Source organism: Somniosus microcephalus, chromosome 23, assembly GCF_052327205.1.
Source record: "Somniosus microcephalus isolate GS21.2 chromosome 23, FLI_Smic_1.0, whole genome shotgun sequence".
Classification (NCBI taxonomy): domain Eukaryota; kingdom Metazoa; phylum Chordata; class Chondrichthyes; order Squaliformes; family Somniosidae; genus Somniosus; species Somniosus microcephalus.
In genome coordinates this window covers 10,654,196-10,672,153 of record NC_141009.1, presented here as the reverse complement: position 1 = coordinate 10,672,153, position 17,958 = coordinate 10,654,196, and the positions used below count along the sequence as shown (strand labels likewise).

The 17,958-nt window shown below is 45.3% G+C and overlaps 1 protein-coding gene across 1 annotated transcript in view; it reads left to right on the top strand.

Moving 5' to 3' along the window:
• Window positions 1-17,958, top strand: part of gpsm1b (G protein signaling modulator 1b) — a 306,395-nt gene that overhangs the window by 11,243 nt on the left and 277,194 nt on the right. The window contains exon 2 of the mRNA XM_085965373.1: window positions 12,092-12,179. Within this exon, the coding sequence (XP_085821499.1) occupies window positions 12,092-12,179 (88 nt within the window). The remainder of the gene's footprint in view (window positions 1-12,091; window positions 12,180-17,958) is intronic.

The following is a 17,958-nucleotide window of genomic DNA, read 5'->3' as shown; positions in this document are numbered from 1 at the left end:
GATGGTGGAAAGGCTTTGGGGAGTCAGGAGGTGAGACACTCGCCACAGAATACCCAGCCTCTGACCTGCTCTTATTGCTACAGTATTTATGTGGCTGGTCCAGTTAAGTTTCTGGTCAATGGTGACTCCCAGGAGGTTGATGATGGGGGATTTGGCGATGGTAATGCCATTGAATGTCAAGGGGCAGTGGTTAGACTCTCGCTTGTTGGAGATAGTCATTACCTGGCACTTGTGTGACGCGAATGTTACCTGCCACTTATCAGCCCAAGCCTGAACGTCGTCCTGGTCTTGTTGCATGAGGGCACGGACTGTTTCATTTTCAGAGGAGTTGCGAATGGCGCTGAACACTGTGCATTCATCAGCGAACATCCCCATTTCTGACCTTATGTTGGAGGGAAGGTCATTGATGAAGCAGCTGAAGATGGTTGGGCCTAGGACACTGCACTGAGGAACTCCTGCAGCGATGTCCTGGGGCTGTGATGATTGCCCTTCAACCACCACAAACATCCTCCTTTGTTGGGAGGGGTCGGCTGAAAGCAAGGTCAATAACAAGGATTTTGAGAAGGCTTTTGAAGGCAGAGTGAGGGGAGGCATGGCAAGGATCTGGGGAGGGGATTGTAGTGATTGAAATAGTGACCGCCAATAGTGGGAGGAGTAGGGAACAAGGTGTAATCCAGTCTTTAAAAAACGAAAGACTTTCCTTTCCTTCGTGCTTTTCACAACCTCAGGATGACCCAAAACACTTTACAGCCAATGAAGTACTTTTTGAAGTGTGGTCACTGTTGTAATGTGGGAAACGCGGCAGCCAATTTGCGCTCGGCAAGCTCCCACAAGCAGCAATGAGATAAATGACCAGATAATCTGTTTTAGTGATGTTGGTTGAGGGATAAATATTGGTAGGGACACCAGGGATAACTTCCCCCCCCCCCCCTGCCCTTCTTTGAAATAGTGCCGTGGGATCTGTCACGTCCACCAGAGAGGGCAGAAGGGGCCTCGGTTTGACGTCTCATTCAAAATACGGCCTCTCCGACAGTGCAGAGGGAGCGCTGCACTGTCAGCCTGGCGTGAACCCGCAACCTTCTGTCTCCGAGGCGAGAGTGCTGCCACTGGGCAGAGGCTGACCCCTTGATTACCATGATATTCAGACCGCCAACTGTCTGTATTGCAACTGGTACGGTTGTCAAATGTTTATTTGCACATTGAAACAATGAGTAAGTGTGTGATTGCTGTAATGATATCAGCAAATAGTGATGATATTTGTCTGTGTTTGATTACTTATGCCTTACAGCATATTTGTCTGTTTTTGATTACTTGTGCCTGACCAGCAGAGGTCATGTGAGAGACAAGCAGTCCAGAGGAGTTTTACTTTCAGTTTCATTCTAGATGCATCACAGCATAGTGTGTTCTGTAAAAAGCTGTAGAAAGTCTTGAACAAGACTTTAGATTAAACAACATTCTCTTTCAGAAATTAGTCTTTATTGAACCCAAAAAGAAATCAAAACATGATGTCAGAAGTGGCTGAAAGAGAAAAAATCTGAAGTTAGCAACTTGATGGGACAGTGAAAGCAGTTGTGGCAAGTAAGCGAAATCAGCTCTCCACATATTAGCAAGCCAGAAGAGAACATCGTTGCTTACCATTAGGGAATAGCTAACGAAGTGAAAAAATGGAAGGTTTACTCCCACCGGCGACACTTCAATTGACAGGTAATGTGGCTGAAAATTGGAGAAGGTTCAAACAACGTTTAGAGTTGTATTTAGCGGCAATCGGAGCTGACGAGAAAAGTGATAAACAAAAATCGTCCGTGTTCTTACATGTCGTGGGTGATGCAGCGCTGGAGGTATATAATAATTTCATATTTGCTGTTGATGGCGACAAAATGAAGCTAGATAAAATAATGGAACAGTTTGAGGCCTACTGCATACCTAAACGCAACGTGACCTTTGAGAGGCACAAATTTTTCAAATGTGTACAGAAAATCGGCGAGACTATTGATCAGTATGTGACTGAACTGAGAAACCGGAGCAAATCGTGTGAATTTGGGGGACTCACAGACTCGCTGATAAAAGACAGACTGGTGTGTGGTATTCCAGATAATGGTCTAAGGGAAAGGCTGCTAAGAGAGCAAGATCTAGACATGGGAAAAGCCATAGCATTGTGTAGGGCTACAGAGACTGTGAAGTTGCAGGCAAAGGAGCTGTTCAGTGACAGTAGCTGCAACGTGGATGCAGTGAGAAAGAACGGATACAAACCGTTTAACAAAGAGAGCGCCAACGTGAAAAAAGAGACGTGGCCAGCAAACGAAAATGAAAGAGACAATCGGAAGTCATGTAGTCGATGCGGTACACAGCATCCACCAAGAAAGTGTCCAACATATGGTAAAACATGCAATAGATGCAACAAAAACAACCATTATGCCCGTTGCTGTAAGAACCAAGCGCAACAAAGCAAGGTCCATACAGTAGATGAAAGCGAGATAGAGGAATTCAATGTAGATGTTGTGTCTGAAAACAAAAAAGAAAGAGACTGGATGTTGACACTAAAAGTGAATGACATACACATTCCATTTAAATTGGATACTGGAGCACAAGTTAATGTGATATCAGAGACCGATTTTAAGAGAATTAGACCCAAACCAAAGTTACATGGAATACAAGTGAAAGTGACCGGATACTCAGGTACTGATATACCAGTGAAAGGAAAATGCATTGTCAAAGTAACACACAAGGACAGAGAGCACACGCTAGCATTAATCGTGGTGCCAAAGGATGTGCAAGCCATACTAGGGTTAAAAGCCTGTGAGAGACTGAACCTGGTAAAGAGAGTCCTCGTTGTGGAAAGCGAAGGAGAGACAGTCTATGATGAACTCATGAAAGAGTACAAAGACCTATTTAAGGGTCTAGGTTGCATTCCAGGAGAACACACGATCAGAGTAGATAAAAGTATGACACCGGTCATACATCCATGCAGAAAAGTTCCGTTTGCTCTTCAAAAGCAACTGAAGGCAGAGTTGGACAGGATGGAAAGCCTGAACGTGATTCAGAAGATAGATGAGCCAACTAAGTGGGTGAGTTCCCTCGTCGTAGTGGACAAAAAGAATGGAAAGCTCAGAATTTGCCTGGATCCAAGAGATCTAAACAGAGCAATAAAGAGAGAGCACTTCAAGCTTCCTACACGTGAGGAAATCATGGCACAGTTTGCAAATGCAAAGTATTTCCGCAAGTTAGATGCGTCCTCAGGATTTTGGCAGATGAAGCTGGACGAAGCAAGTTCAAGACTGTGCACGTTCAACACTCCATTTGGCAGATACAGATTCCTAAGGTTACCATTTGGCATTGCCTCAGCTCCTGAAGTGTATCACAAGACTATCCATATGATCTATGAGCACCTGGAGGGAGTTGATACATCAATGGATGACATCATAGTATGGGGAACCACGAGAACTGAGCATGACGAGAGACTGAAAAAAGTGCTGGAAGCAACAAGGAAAACAAACCTGAAGCTGAACAGAGAGAAATGCCAGCTCGGGGTGACAGAACTGACATTCGTGGGAGATATCCTTAGCAGTGAGGGTATCAGACCAGATCCCAGAAAGGTGTCCGCCATTGAGAATATGCCAAGGCCACAATGTAAAAAGGACGTGCAGAGGTTTAATGGAATGATCAACTACATGGGTAAATTCATATCCAACCTCTCAGAAAAAATAGCGCCACTGAGAAGACTAACTGAAAAGAACATAGAATGGGAATGGAATCATGAGCATGAGAAGTCATGGAGCGATCTAAAGAAACTGCTCACAGAGGAACCAGTTCTGAGGTTTTATGACCCAGCGAGACCCATCAAGATATTATCAGATGCATCACAGAGTGGGCTCGGTGCCGTTCTTCTGCAACAATATGACTACTGGCAACCTATTGCATATGCATCGCGCTCAATGACAGACGCGGAGACGCGATATGCTCAAATAGAAAAGGAGCTGCTCAGCATCACATACGCCTGTGAAAGATTTCACCAGTTTGTGGCAGGACAAGCAATCGGTGTAGAGACTGACCATAAGCCCTTGATTGCATTGTTCCAAAAGCCACTGAATAGCTATCCGCTTAGAATACAAAGAATGATGATCAGGCTGCAATGCTATACACTGAATGTTGCGTACACACCGGGTAAGCTGATGTATACAGCAGACACGTTGTCCAGAGCTGTTGACCCAAGTGAGCCCGCAAACACCACAATGGATGAAAAAGTGAACGCCTACGTGGACATGATCACAAGTGCACTGCCCATAGCAGATGCAAAAATGGAGCTCATAAAGAATGAGACAAACAAAGATGAAACAATGAGACGACTGAGAAAAAGCATCTTGGATGGATGGCCCAACATGAAGCAAGACTGCTCACCTGATATAGCAGAGTACTGGAACTGCAGGGCGGAACTGCAGGGCGGAACTATCAGTGGTCGAAGACATCATCTACAAAGGAAGTAAAATAGTTATCCCAAAGAGTCTGAGAAGAAAGATGCTAAAAAAGATCCATGGAGGACATCTGGGAATCGAAAAGTGTAAGAAAAGAGCACGAGAGGTGATGTACTGGCCACGAATCAACCAAGATGTGACAAATGAGGTGTCAAACTGCACAATATGCCTGAAATATCGAGCAAGCAATCCGGTAGAACCACTAAAGCCACACCCAGCACCAGACAGACCTTACCAGAAGGTAGGCGCTGACCTATTCGTATGTCAAGAGAAGGACTATCTTGTCGTCGCAGACTATTACTCCCTGTATCCAGAGGTTTGTAGACTGTACACCACCACTGCAGAAGCTGTGATAAGAAGTATGAAAGCCATATTCTCCAGACATGGCGTGGCAAGCGAGGTCTTCACAGACAACGGACCCCAGTTTAACAATGCAAATTTCTGACACTTTGCCAAAGAGTAGGACTTTGTCCACACAACGTCAAGTCCTCACTATCCACAGTCCAATGGACTAGTGGAAAAATCGGTCCAGACAGTGAAAAGACTGATGTACAAGGCAAAAGACAGTGGAACTGACTTCTACCAAAGCATGCTTGTATACCGCACAACGCCGCTCGAGTGTGGTATGTCACCAGCCCAACTCCTGATGGGACGTCGGCTAAGGTCAAACCTACCCATCCCGGAGAACCTCCTGAAAACAAAAGAGGGGGAGAAAGTGAGGAAGTTCAAAGAGCAACAGAAAGAAAAGCAAAAGTACTACTATGACAGAGGAACACAAAACCTACCTGAACTCCACACTGGTGACCAAGTAAGGTTGAAAGACAAAACAAACACATGGACTCAGAAGGGAACTGTCCTGAGTGAAGTTCAACCAAGATCATACACCATTCAGACAGATGAGGGTGCTGTTCTGAGAAGAAATCGTCGAGATCTTCTCATGGGACCAGCCACAGCAGGTCAAGAGACTGATACTGGTGAACAACCTGATCACACAGCTGAGAACCAATCACCTGAGGCAACAACTCAGATTCAAGGACAATCAATCAGAAAATCCTCAAGACACGTGAAGCCTCCTGAGAGACTCATTGAGCAAATTTAAGGACTATTGTTAAAGAAGGAAGTAATGTTATCTTATTCTTTCTTCAAGTTCTAGTGTATTGACATATTTCATGTGAACACACAAAGCAAGGGTAAAAAACCTTGATCATGATAATGATAATGTAAGTTCATTAAATGTTGTTCGTTAAAAGTAAAATACTTTTGTTTTAAGAAAGGGAGATGTAATGATATCAGCAAATAGTGATGATATTTGTCTGTGTTTGATTACTTATGCCTTACAGCATATTTGTCTGTGGTTTTTGATTACTTGTGCCTGACCAGCAGAGGTCATGTGAGAGACAAGCAGTCCAGAGGAGTTTTACTTTCAGTTTCATTCTAGATGCATCACAGCATAGTGTGTTCTGTAAAAAGCTGTAGAAAGTCTTGAACAAGACTTTAGATTAAACAACATTCTCTTTCAGAAATGAGTCTTTATTGAACCCAAAAAGAAATCAAAACAATTGCTGCCACTTAAAATAGAATAATGAAGAAGAGGCGCTGTCGCACTGTGACCACAGTAAATGAATAACATGATCCATCGGCATAGTGGGTTAGCGGACTTCTTCTACATCTGGAAACCTATATTCAGATCCTGCCAGCTTTAAAAGTGCAGTGAGTGTGGACAGTCCCAATCCAATTCTTAATTCTGGTGGCACACGAATTGGCAATCTTGGCTAAAGAGGGGGCGAGGATGACTGGTGCAGGATGCAGTTGTTTGTGGTTGGGGTTCAGACGTTGTTTGGAGAAGTGTGGCAGAAGCTTCACTATAGGAGCACTCTGTGTTCCATTCCCCAGCACGGACATTCCTTCACCATGATGGGCAGCAACATTTGCCAGGAACCAAATATAGGGATTTTATTTCTATTCATCAACAACATCAATAACTATTTGTATAGCGCCCTTAACATAGTAAAACGTCCCAAGGCTCTTCACAGGAACGTTATCAAACAAAAATTTGACACCGAGGCACATAAGGAGATATTAGGGCAGATGATCAAAAGCTTGGTCAAAGAGGTAGGTGTTAAGGAGCGTCTTAAAGGAGGAAAGAGCGGAGAGGTTTAGGGAGGGAATTCCAGAGCTTAGGGCCCAGGCAGCTGAAGGCACAGCCTCCAATGGTGGAGCAATTAAAATCGTGGATGCTCAAGAGGCCAGAATTGGAGGAGCGCAGATATCTTGAAGGATTGTAGGGCTGGAGGAGATTACAGAGATGGGGAGGGGAGATCGATTGTTGGTGTTTTCACAGAATCACAGAATCCCCACAGTGCAGATAGAGGCCATTTCGGCCCATCGAGCCTGCACCGACACACATCCCACCCTATCCCCGCAACTCCACGCATTTAATCCCCTAACACTAAGGGTCAATTTATCATAGCCAAATCAACCTAACCCGCACATCTTTGGACTGTGGGAGGAAACCGGAGCACCCGGAGGAAACCCACGCAGACACAGGGAGAATGTGCAAACTCCACACAGACAGTCTGATTGCACAACCCAAGAGGCACTATTGTGCCATACACTGAGCAGTTTATTTCAACTTTGAACATTTCAATCTGACTTTAACCAACTCTCGAATTTCAGATTTAAGATTGCGTTAAAACTGCGAGAATGTTTATCCGGTGGGTGGTCAGCCCAATGGGCTGTTGAAAGGCGGTTTGTGGTTTCCCTATCCTTCTGCCCCATCACCGTTCCTTGCCTTACACCTCTTGGTAATAAGCTACTTGTTTATTTTGATTCCGACATTCAAGCTCTTTTTTCTTTTCTTTGTCGTATTGGGATTTTATTTGGACATGTTTTCAGTGCTCTTGGCTCCTTCATTTCCAAACACCCTCTTGGCTATCCCGGCCTCACTGCCTGATGTTTAGTGCACTCCACAGATATGTGTTCATCTTAAAATTCTCTTGGCTGTTTCTGGGCATTAGGCCTCAGTGTTCTTGCTTTTTTTTCTGTAATTGTAAATATGCAGGTTTTGCTTCATCCTGATTCTATAGTTGCAGGGCAAGATCCTGGGTTGGGGCCTGACTTGCTCTGGAGTGAAGAGGAGTGAGAGTGCCCTGAAGAAAGTCTCGCTCCACTTTACTCTGGAATCAGGTCAGACGCTGACTCCAGATTCGCACTGCAACTCCTTAGCATCGGTGCAAAGTGAAAGAGTTCTCCACTGATTCTGCAGTGTCAACGCAGTCTCAGCCACCACCTGTTGTCCTGTCTTGTGTCTCAGAACTGCTGATTAAAAGCATTTTGACTCCGTCTTCCCCTGCGACACTTGTGAAGTTCTGTTCCAATTATCATCTTCTTAGGCAGTCCCTCGGAACAGAGGATGACTTGCTTCCACGCTAAAAATGAATTCTCAGGTGACTGATGAGTCCAATGCGGGACCTACAGTCTCTGTCACAGGTGGGGCAGATGGTGGTTGAAGGGGCGGGTGGATGGGGTGCTTGGGTTGACGTGCGCTCCTTCCGCTGTTTGCGCTTGGCGTCCGCTTGCTCCCGGCGAAGAGACTCGGTGTTTGGCTCCTTCCCGGATGCTTCTCCTCCACTTTGTGCGGTCTTGGGCCAGGGATTCCCAGGTGTCGGAGGGAATGTTGCACTTTTTCAAGGAGGCTTTGAACTCCAAACCATCATCAACACCTTCACCGAAGCATACGAGAGCATGGGCCTTACATTAAACATCCTTAAGACAAAGGTCCTCTACCAACCTGCCCCGCCACACAGTACTGCTCCCCGATTATCAAAACCCACGACGAGGCCTTGGACAACGTGGACCACTTTCCCCATTCTGACAGTATGGGGGATGCTCAACTGATGTAAGCTCGTACCATCATTAACCTGGAGTACTGGGGCAGACGGTGGTTGAAGGGGCGGGTGGGTGGGTGGGGTGCTTGGGTTGACGTGCACTCCTTGTGCTGTTTGCGCTTGGCTTCCGCTTGCTCCTGGCGAAGAGACTTGAAGCGTTCGGCGCCTTCCTGGATGCTTCTCATACCGTGCTGAGTGCTACGGCAGGGTAGGGTAGTGGTTATGCTATTGGACTCGTAATCCAGAGACCTGGACTCGTAATCCAGAGAATGCAAGTTCAAATCGCACCATGTCAGTTTGAGAATTTGAACATAGTTTTAAAAAGATCGTTGTAGAAACACACCGGGTCACTATTGTCCTTTTTTAGGGAAGGAAACCCACCAGCCTTACCCAGTCTGGCCTATTGGTGACTCCAGTCCCACACCAATGTGGTTGGCTCTTAACTGCCCGCTGCAGTGACCTAGCGAGCCACTCGGTTGGATCACACCTCTACCAGCGGTTCAAGAAGGCAGCCCACCACCACCGCCTTCTCGGGGCAACTAGAGACGCCCTCATTCTGAGAAATTAAAAAAAAAATATTTTCCGAAATGTATTTAAAATTGGACAAACAGCCCTCCTGTGGCATTGCTTGTGGTAAGTCTGGTTTTATAACGCAGTAGCAATAAACCCTATCACACAGAATATCCACCCCCGTGGGAGCTGTGTGTAACCTGGCCGACCTCATTAAGGCCGGATCTTCTTCTTGTAAATAAGCACGTTCGGGGACTGAGTGCCGTTTGGTCAGTTATACCAGTTAGGAGTTATTCTGTGTTGCTGGCAGAAATTTCTCTGAAATCAGCAGGCAAGGGTGGGTTTCTCTTGCCTCTCCTTTTAAATGACCCAAATTTGCACGAGTGACACCTGAAGTGTGACAGGTGTGTCACAAAACGTTGGCCGGAATTTTGCCGGCGCTCAGGGGGCGGGTTTGGAGGCGGGACATCTGGCAAAATTGCAAAGATTGACAGCGAGCGGGAAACCTATTGTCAACCCACCTCCAATCAATCTTCCCAAGTGTCGGGTCCCCGATCTGCGTATGGACCCGACCCCTAGCGGCGGGAAGAGGATTATAGCCACTTAACTGCTTGCTAACAGGCAGTTAACAGGCTTTTTCCAATTTTGACACTTTTACTGTGCGCTTCCCGACATCCAGACACCACACCAGGTAAGTGTGGCGTGTTGTGAGTCTGCTGTAATGTTTCTGCATTGATGACAGCTGCAGAAGTGGTGTGAAGGATCCAATGGTGCACTAGTGAGATTGAGGTAAGAAAATGTTGGGAAATTAATTTTTAATGCATTTAGACTTTTCTGTAGGTAACAAGTATTGATTTGTATGTGTAGTCCCACCTCATTGGGAGAACCTCTCTCACCAGTGACCGATCACTTCTGTATCCTCACCAGCTGCCATCTGTTCTAGCCTAAGGAGGGAGTCACTGGAGAGCCTGGGTGCAAGAGTTCACCTTTGTACAGTGATTGTCAGTGTTTGCAGCACCTCAATGCTGTCAAACACTGAGAAATCAGCTGTCAAAAAAAATGTGTGTGGCCCCTTTAAGAAAACCGGCAGATGACGTGTCATCAAATGACGTCATCTGACACTGGCTTCCTCCTAATTGGCCGGCAAGCCTGCAGGGCGGGGCTTAACAAAGCCAATTGACGCAAAATCACGTCTGTGGGCCGGATGTCGTTGGGGGCGGGACTGGAACCCAGAAGTCACCGGAACCCGGAAGCCACCTGACCCGCTCCCAAGCCTCCTCGAAGCATAAAATCGTGGCCGTTCTATCCGCTGTAGCTCTCACGTCGTAGTGGGGGGGTGGGGGGGAAATTGTGCAGCAGGCAGCGTGCAACTCAGCCAAGAATTCGCATTGTTGGGAAGGGAATAGTGTTTGGAGAGGCACGGGGACTGTTTCTTGTAAGGGCGGGGCTTATTATAATGGATCAGAATGCAATGTGTACCTTTTTTAGGCAAGTGAGAGGGAGGTTTTGCAACAGTGCATTTCATGTTTTTCGGGAGTAGTTTGGCATCAAGTCTCAACTGATGATGTACTGACTACAAAGCTACATTTTTGTGTTCCTTCGACTAGAAGGTTAAGCAACACCTCGATTTCAAAATTCTCATCCTTGTTTTCAAATCCCTCCATGGCCTTGCCCTGCCCTATCTCTGTAATCTCCTCCAGCCCCACAACCCCCCTGACATATCTGCACTCCTCTAATTCTGGCCTCTTGAGCATGGCCCCGATTATAATCGCTCCACCATTGGTCGGCCGTGCCTTCTGTTGCCTGGGGCCCTAAGCTCTGGAATTCCCTGCCTAAACCTCTCTGCCTCGCTACCTCTCATTCCTCCTTTTAAGATGCTGCTTAAAACCTACCTCTTTGACCAAGCTTTTGGTCACCTGCCCTAATTTCTCCTTATGTGGCTCGGTGTCAAATTTTGTTAAAGGCGCTATATAAATACATGTAGTAGGTAACAGGAATCACTTGCCAGCATCCTAATATCTTTCATTATATTCAATTGGGCTCAACTGTGTAACTTCATGGAGAAATGGCAGTGTTCAAATAACTTTTTTTTTCTCCAGGTATCAATCCAAGGGTAAAGGTTTTTTTCTCTGTCCTGGGGCGCTGTCATGTTTAACAGAACAAGCAACAAGTGATGATTTAGGGTCATTCTGCTGCTGCATGCTAATCAACTGTCTCAACATATTTTTGTTTGGCCCTTTTTTCTTCTTCCCTCCCACATGGCAGCTGTCCTTCACTCTGCCAGTGCAATTCACACCCCATCTAGAACCATCCTTTGTTCCTTAACCTGTCCCATTACCACCTCCTCTCGCCTTGAATATCTCTTAATGTCTCTCAATGTCTCTCAATCTCTCCTGCTTTCTATCCTATCACTGACCTTCCCTTTTGTTCTTTCATCCCCTCCCCCTTTTCCCAGCCCCTAAACTTGCTTTCCATCTCCTGCTTTTTTCCAGTTCTGACGAAAGATCTTCGACCTGAAACGTTGACTCTTGTTTCTCTCTCCACGGATGCTGCCCTGGCCTGCTGAGTTTTCCCAACGTTTTCTGTTGTTATGTCTCAACGTAACTCATTGACTGTGCATCCCGGGACTGTGGAACCTGTGCCGCTGTAAATTGTTCACTTGCCACAATAAATTGCATGTCTTTCTGAATCTGGCACTGATCCATTAAGCGCAACGTTCAGGCAGCCTTCTGATAAGGGAGCAAGTGTTCTTGGATAGTTCGCCGCTGTTTCTCTTCAATGTGTAACTCTCCTGTGGAACCCATAAAACGGCTGCAGATTGTGATACCACTATTCCCGGCCAGAATGGAGGTGATTGAGTAATTTCCCTGTCAATCACTGCTGTCAGTGACTGGGATTGATTTTGAGCACAGAATTCGTATTCTGTAACTAGCCTCCACCCACTGTAATTTTCTGGAGAAATAACCCTGCTTTTATCGGGAGACATTGCTGTAGTTTCAGTCACGAGCTTGGTTTGCTGTAGTAACCCTTTTTTTAAATAGACCGTGTAAACTGTTTGGTGGGTAAATTGACTTTGTTTGCTGTAAAATAGACTGTTTGCTGTGAGTCCTAGCGTAAGTGCCGCCCCGCCTCCAGCTCATTGTCTGACACAATGGTGCCAGTCGGCACTTTGTCCATTTTTAAGTGAACAGAATTCCTCCTAAACAGGTCTTGTTTTCTCTGCAGCACGTGCAAATGGGATGGTGATGGCTGGACCAGCCTCGTTTGAAGCTGGGATAGCAAGCTGGGAGAGAGTGTGTTCAGCTCGCAATCGGTAAGCTTTGACTCCTTGTTGCATATGTATGTTGGAACCACAGACTATGATAGAAGGTGGGGGATTGCGAAGATAACCGATTACTTGCTTCTATTCCTCCACTCGCCGCACTACGCAGTTAGTGCTGGAAGCAGTTGAATTCAGCACGGATTATTTCTGCCAGCCCACCTCCAATTCTCTCGCCTCATTTCCTGAAGGCATATCCTCACTGATTTATGTTTCCATGGGCACTATCTGCCCTCTGTTGCCCCACCCAACTGGCTGTTTTTTGTGTAAGCCGAGACTGCGGGTTTTGATGAGTTATTTTACAGGGGGAGGAGGGGTCGGGTGGCACGAAGGCCCTACCCAAGCTTGTTCTCGCTCGAAGTCTACACTGACACATACTTCCAAAAGAAGCGACTGAGTAATAACCTGAAGCAGAAATCCTGGCCGCTTTCCCCCAATCCAGGGGCGCAGACACTAATTGTCGCGCCTTCTAGTCACGTGTAACATACAAGAACCCTCAAACCTCCTCGTGGACCTTCACACAACGATATCTGACCAGTGGAGAGTCTAGAGAAGCTGGGGCTGTTCTTTCAGCAGGGAAGGTTAAGGGCAGATTTAATAGAGGTGCTCAGAATTATGAGGTAAATAGGGAGAAACTGTTACCAGTGGTGGGAGGGTCGGTAAAGAGAGGACACAGATTTTAGGTAATTAAAAGAACGAGAGGGGAGATGAGGAGAATTGTTTTTATGCAGCGAGTTGTTGTGATCTGGACTGCGCTGCCTGAAAGGGTGGTGGAAGCAGATTCAATAGTAACTTTTAACAGGGAATTGGATAAACACTTGACTAAAGGGGACTAAATTACAGGGCTGTGCGGAAAGAGTGGGACTAATTGGACGGCTCTTTCAAAGAGCTGGCACAGGCATGATGGGCCGAATGGCCGCCTCCTGCGCTGTATGATTTTACGATTCTATAATGTGCACAGTATGCTACGCGCCCCCTTTTTTTTTTAAAGAAAATTCTGCATCAGGACGCACCTTTTCCAGGAGGCACTGTCTTGGCGTCGAAGGAGGTGAACAGCCACGATGTTTCATCACCAGGACCTTGTGCCCAGGTGACCCGATGTCTCCATGAGGTAGTCGGGAGTCTTGGGGCTTTGCGTCCGAGATTCTAGCAAATCAAGAAACTGGGAGATACTACTGTGTACCTTTTTTTAAAAAATAAAAAAAAAATCGGTTTTGTTAAATCCTAGTGAAGTCTCAAAAGTTTTTTAAAAATCAGACCAGCTTACTTGAAGTCATTATACAGTGACAAACTTGTAATTGACTTGTTTTAATCATTCTTACCGTGGTGCAGTTGGCAAAGGACTGTAAATCACTTCAATCAGCAGGACTGGAAGAATTTATTATGAGCTTTAAGCAAAATTTGTAAAGAAAACATGTGTCGATAAATACCATCAACTAGTCTTGGAAATAATTCATCAACCTATTTTGTTCATGTCAGACATTAATTGTTGGAGGTTGTCTATAAATCACTTGCCTGAAGCCTTTTGATGTCAAAAAAATTCTAAACTTCCACTACATGTTCTACAACCTGGGCAATGCAGCTTTTTGTTGCCCATCATTGAGGAAGATTTTAAAACTTGCAACTTGAATGTCTCCATCACAATCCACAAAAACCCATTGAGTGTGTACTCTCTACTGTGAGTTTAATGCATTTTAAGTGTGTGGGGAGTGCCTTTCCCACCCCACACTACCTTGCTTACCATCTCTTTCCCCACCCCCCGCCCTCTCCCCACTACCTTGCTTACCATGTGCTTAGTCAGGAAGACTAACAAAGTCATAACTGGTTAAGTCCCTCCCCACGGCTGCAATGTGGGCCCTCTGTGCACACATGGATTGTAGGCCATTGACCACTTGATGGCTTCCTTCCACCAATGATATTTCCTTGGACAGCCAAGGAGAAATTGCTTAGCGAAATAAATGTTCAATTATAATCAGCCTGGGGTATTTCCACAGTCAGGATTTTCCTTATCTGTGATCTTTATGCAGTGAAGTGATTGAAACTTTGAGCGGTTTCTGAAAGCATGCTGACCTTCCAATAGCTGGTAAAACCCCCAATGTATTATTTCAGTTGTACAGAAAATGTAACGTAAATACACATGAACTTTTTTGGTTGGGAACTGAGCCAGTGGAGCTATTTATATAATGAAATGTTTAGGAAGCATTGCCTGTTGTGGTGTAGTACACTTCCAGCTCAGTAGAATTTAGGAAATCAGTGTTCGTATTGTGTTGCTCAGTAAACATCAGTCACTTTTTTCTGTGACTCCCATCAATTTGCGCACAATATTCCAGATCTGATTACACACCCAGTTGTGTACTGGTTTAAAATTGCCACTCTTCCTCCTGAGGTACACGGAATGCTGCACCACATATCTTCTCTCCTCTTTCCCCCCCCCTCCGCCCCCCGCCCCCACAGGATTCATGCAATGCCCAGATTACGATCTAGTGTTTGTTCCAGTAAAGTATGCATCAAATCTATATATATTCCCAAATGAACAATTATGTGGTATTGATCGTAAACTTAAGGACAGTAATCAGCATACTGCTATATAATCTGGTGTTTGTTTAGACTGTTAGGCTTTGTGCGGTATACTGTATTATGCATATTTTCCATTATAACTGTGTTGTGAAGGGGTGGATTATTGTACGTATTATATTATAATGTCTCTGCATCATGTTGGTGTTAATGCCAGTATGTTGTCAACGCCTGATAAAGCTGATTTGTAACTGTTTTCATTGCTCCAACTATAAATCGGACGTGCTTGATTCGCGTCTCTTCCGCACTGTTGCATGAATGCTTGTGCCTTCGTAGATAACACGAGATTTGTTGCGGCAAGCGAAATGTATTTGGTCAGAATCCAGCATTTTCATGGACTCTTGGCACCTTTTAAGCTCCTGGTTAAGCAACGCCTCGATTTCAAAATTCTCATCCTTGTTTTCAAATCCCTCCATGGCCTCGTCCCTCACTATCTCTGTAATCTCCTTCAGCCCCACAATCCCACCCCCGGAGATATCTGCGCTCCTCTAATTCTGCCCTCTTGAGCATCCCTGATTATAATCGCTCCACCATTGGTCAGCCGTGCCTTCTGTTGCCTGGGCCCTAAGCTCTGGAATTCCCTGCCTAAACCTCTCCACAACGCTACCTCTCTTTCCTCCTTTAAGACGCTCCTTAAAACCTACCTCTTTGACCAAGCTTTTGGTCACCTGCCCTAATTTCTCCTTATGTGGCTCGGTGTCAAATTTTTTGTCTTTTAATACTCCTGTGAAGTGCCTTGGGATGTTTTACTACATTAAAGGTGCTATATAAATACAAGTTGTTAATATAAAATTGTGGTACCCAAGTGGCAAATTGTCCTACCCCTTCCCCCACCGGTAAGAATATGATTCATCATGGGGTGGCAAACCAAATCATGTTCATATTAAAGTACGGTTTTGATTGGCAGTTGCGTGTCACTGAATATTTTAGGGCAACCTTTGGGACAGATGGAAAGTTCGATTCTACAAAAGGTGTTTTGCAGTATGTGGCTTCCTGTAAGAGAGCCTAGTGTTAGGCCTCTTTTTTTCTTGTCCAATAGGTTAGAGCCGACACAATGAAGGGGTACGGTAACATAGTGGTTATGTTACTGGATGTTCCCGATGGTCGGGGAGTCCAAAACCAGGGGTCACAGTCTAAGGATAAGGGGTAAGCCATTTAGGACAGAGACGAGGAGGAATTTCTTCACCCAGAGAGTGGTGCACCTGTGGAATTCTCTACCACAGAAGGCAGTTGAGGCCAATTCATTAAATATATTCAAGAAGGAGTTAGATATATTTCTTAAGGCTAGAGGGATCAAGGGATATGGGGAGAAAGCAGGGACAGGGTACTGAGTTTGGATGATCAGCCATGATCTCATTGAATGGCGGAGGAGGCTCGAGGGGCCGAATGGCCTACTCCTGCTCCTATCTTCTGTTTCTATGAATGATCTGGAGACATGAGTCTGGGGAATTTAAATTCAGTTAATTAAATAAATCTGGAATAAAAAGCTAATATTAGTAATGGTGACCATGAAACTACCGGATTGTCGTTAAAAACCCATCTTGTTAACTAATGTCCTTTTTTAGAGAAGGAAATCTGCTGTCCTTGCCCGGTTTGGCCTATATGTGACTCCAGACCCCACAGCAATGTGGTTGACTCTTAACTGCCCTCTGAAATGGCCTAGCAAACCACTCAGTCGTATAAGGTGCTTCGCTGCCACCTTCTCGAGGGCAATTGGGGATGGTCAATAAATGCTGGCCTTGCCAGCGACGCCCACATCCCCATGAATGAATTTAAAAAAAAATACCATGTGGTTACAGTAATGGTTTATTTTGAAAAGTAAAACAAAGGTCGATACATCCAAGTATCTAAGCTGTAATTCATAAAACGAAGCAAGGAATGATATTACAAAAAGAAAATACTGCAGATGCTGGAAATCTGAAATAAAAACAGAAAATGCTGGAGATACTCAGCAGGTCAGGCAGCATCTGGGAAGAGAGAAACAGAGTTAACGTTTCAGGTCGATGACCTTTCATCAGAAACAGCCTGACCTGCTGAGTATCTCCAGCATTTTCTGTTTTTATTTCAAGGAATGATATTACCTGATCTGATTTGGGTAGGGCCTGTAACTTATGGATGCCTGTTGCTTGTTCCTGTCTACGATTGCCTTCTTAGCCTGGTGATTGCCTTTATGTTGCCAAAAGCCCAATTTCCAAAAATGGATCTGTGGCAATCGGGTATTTCCCCAGTACTCTCCTCATTCTACCCAATCATGTGGATGGCACGTGCTTGTCCAGATGCAGACAGTGCCTTGTGCCCCCCACCCCCTCCATCTCTCTCCCAGCCTCGACACAATGGTTTTCTGTTCATGCAGATGATGGCTCACCATATAGACCTTGAAGTTAACAACCGCGCTAACTGTAAGAAACTTCTGTTTCAACATCATTGTTTCATCCATTCTAAAGTTTAAAATAAAACTCTGCACTAATAAAATGTAACACTAAACTGCAACCTAGCAAAGCTTAATGCTGAAAGGACTAGAAGAGATTATATTCTAAGATTCCTGATGCAGAAAGAGCCATGACCAATGCATCTCGTGAGCTGTGCTGTGTCCGAGATTACTGTTGGGAAGGACGAGTAAGCGACCTCAATTACTTCTACACTAATACTTCCATGACCTTCGTAGCCATGACGTTAAAAATGACAAATTCAACTGGAAGAGTAGTTGGTGTGTGATTTACAAAGTGTTGTTCATCTTTCATCAGGGAATGGCCGTGGGGAGGGTGCGGAGGAGATTTAGCAGCATGGTACCAGGGAGGCGGGACTTCAGTTATGTGGAGAGACTGGAGAAGCTGGGACTGTTCTCCTTGGAGCAGAGAGGGTTAAGGGGAGATTTAATAGAGGTGTTCAAAATCATGCAGGGATTTGATAGAGTAAATAAAGAGAAATTGTTTCCACTGGCAGAAGGGTCGGTAACCAGAGGGAACAGGTTTACGGTAATTGTCAAAGAACCAGAGGGGAGATGAGGATTAAAAACATTTACGCAGCGAGTTGTTGTGATCTGGAACGTGCTGCCTGAAAGGGCGGTGGAAGCAGATTCAACAGTAACTTTCAAAAGGGAATTGGATAAATACTTGAAAAGGAAAGTTTTGCAGGGCTGTGGGGAAAGAGCAGGGGACTGGGACTAATTGATTAGCTCTTTAAAATGGGCCGAATGGCC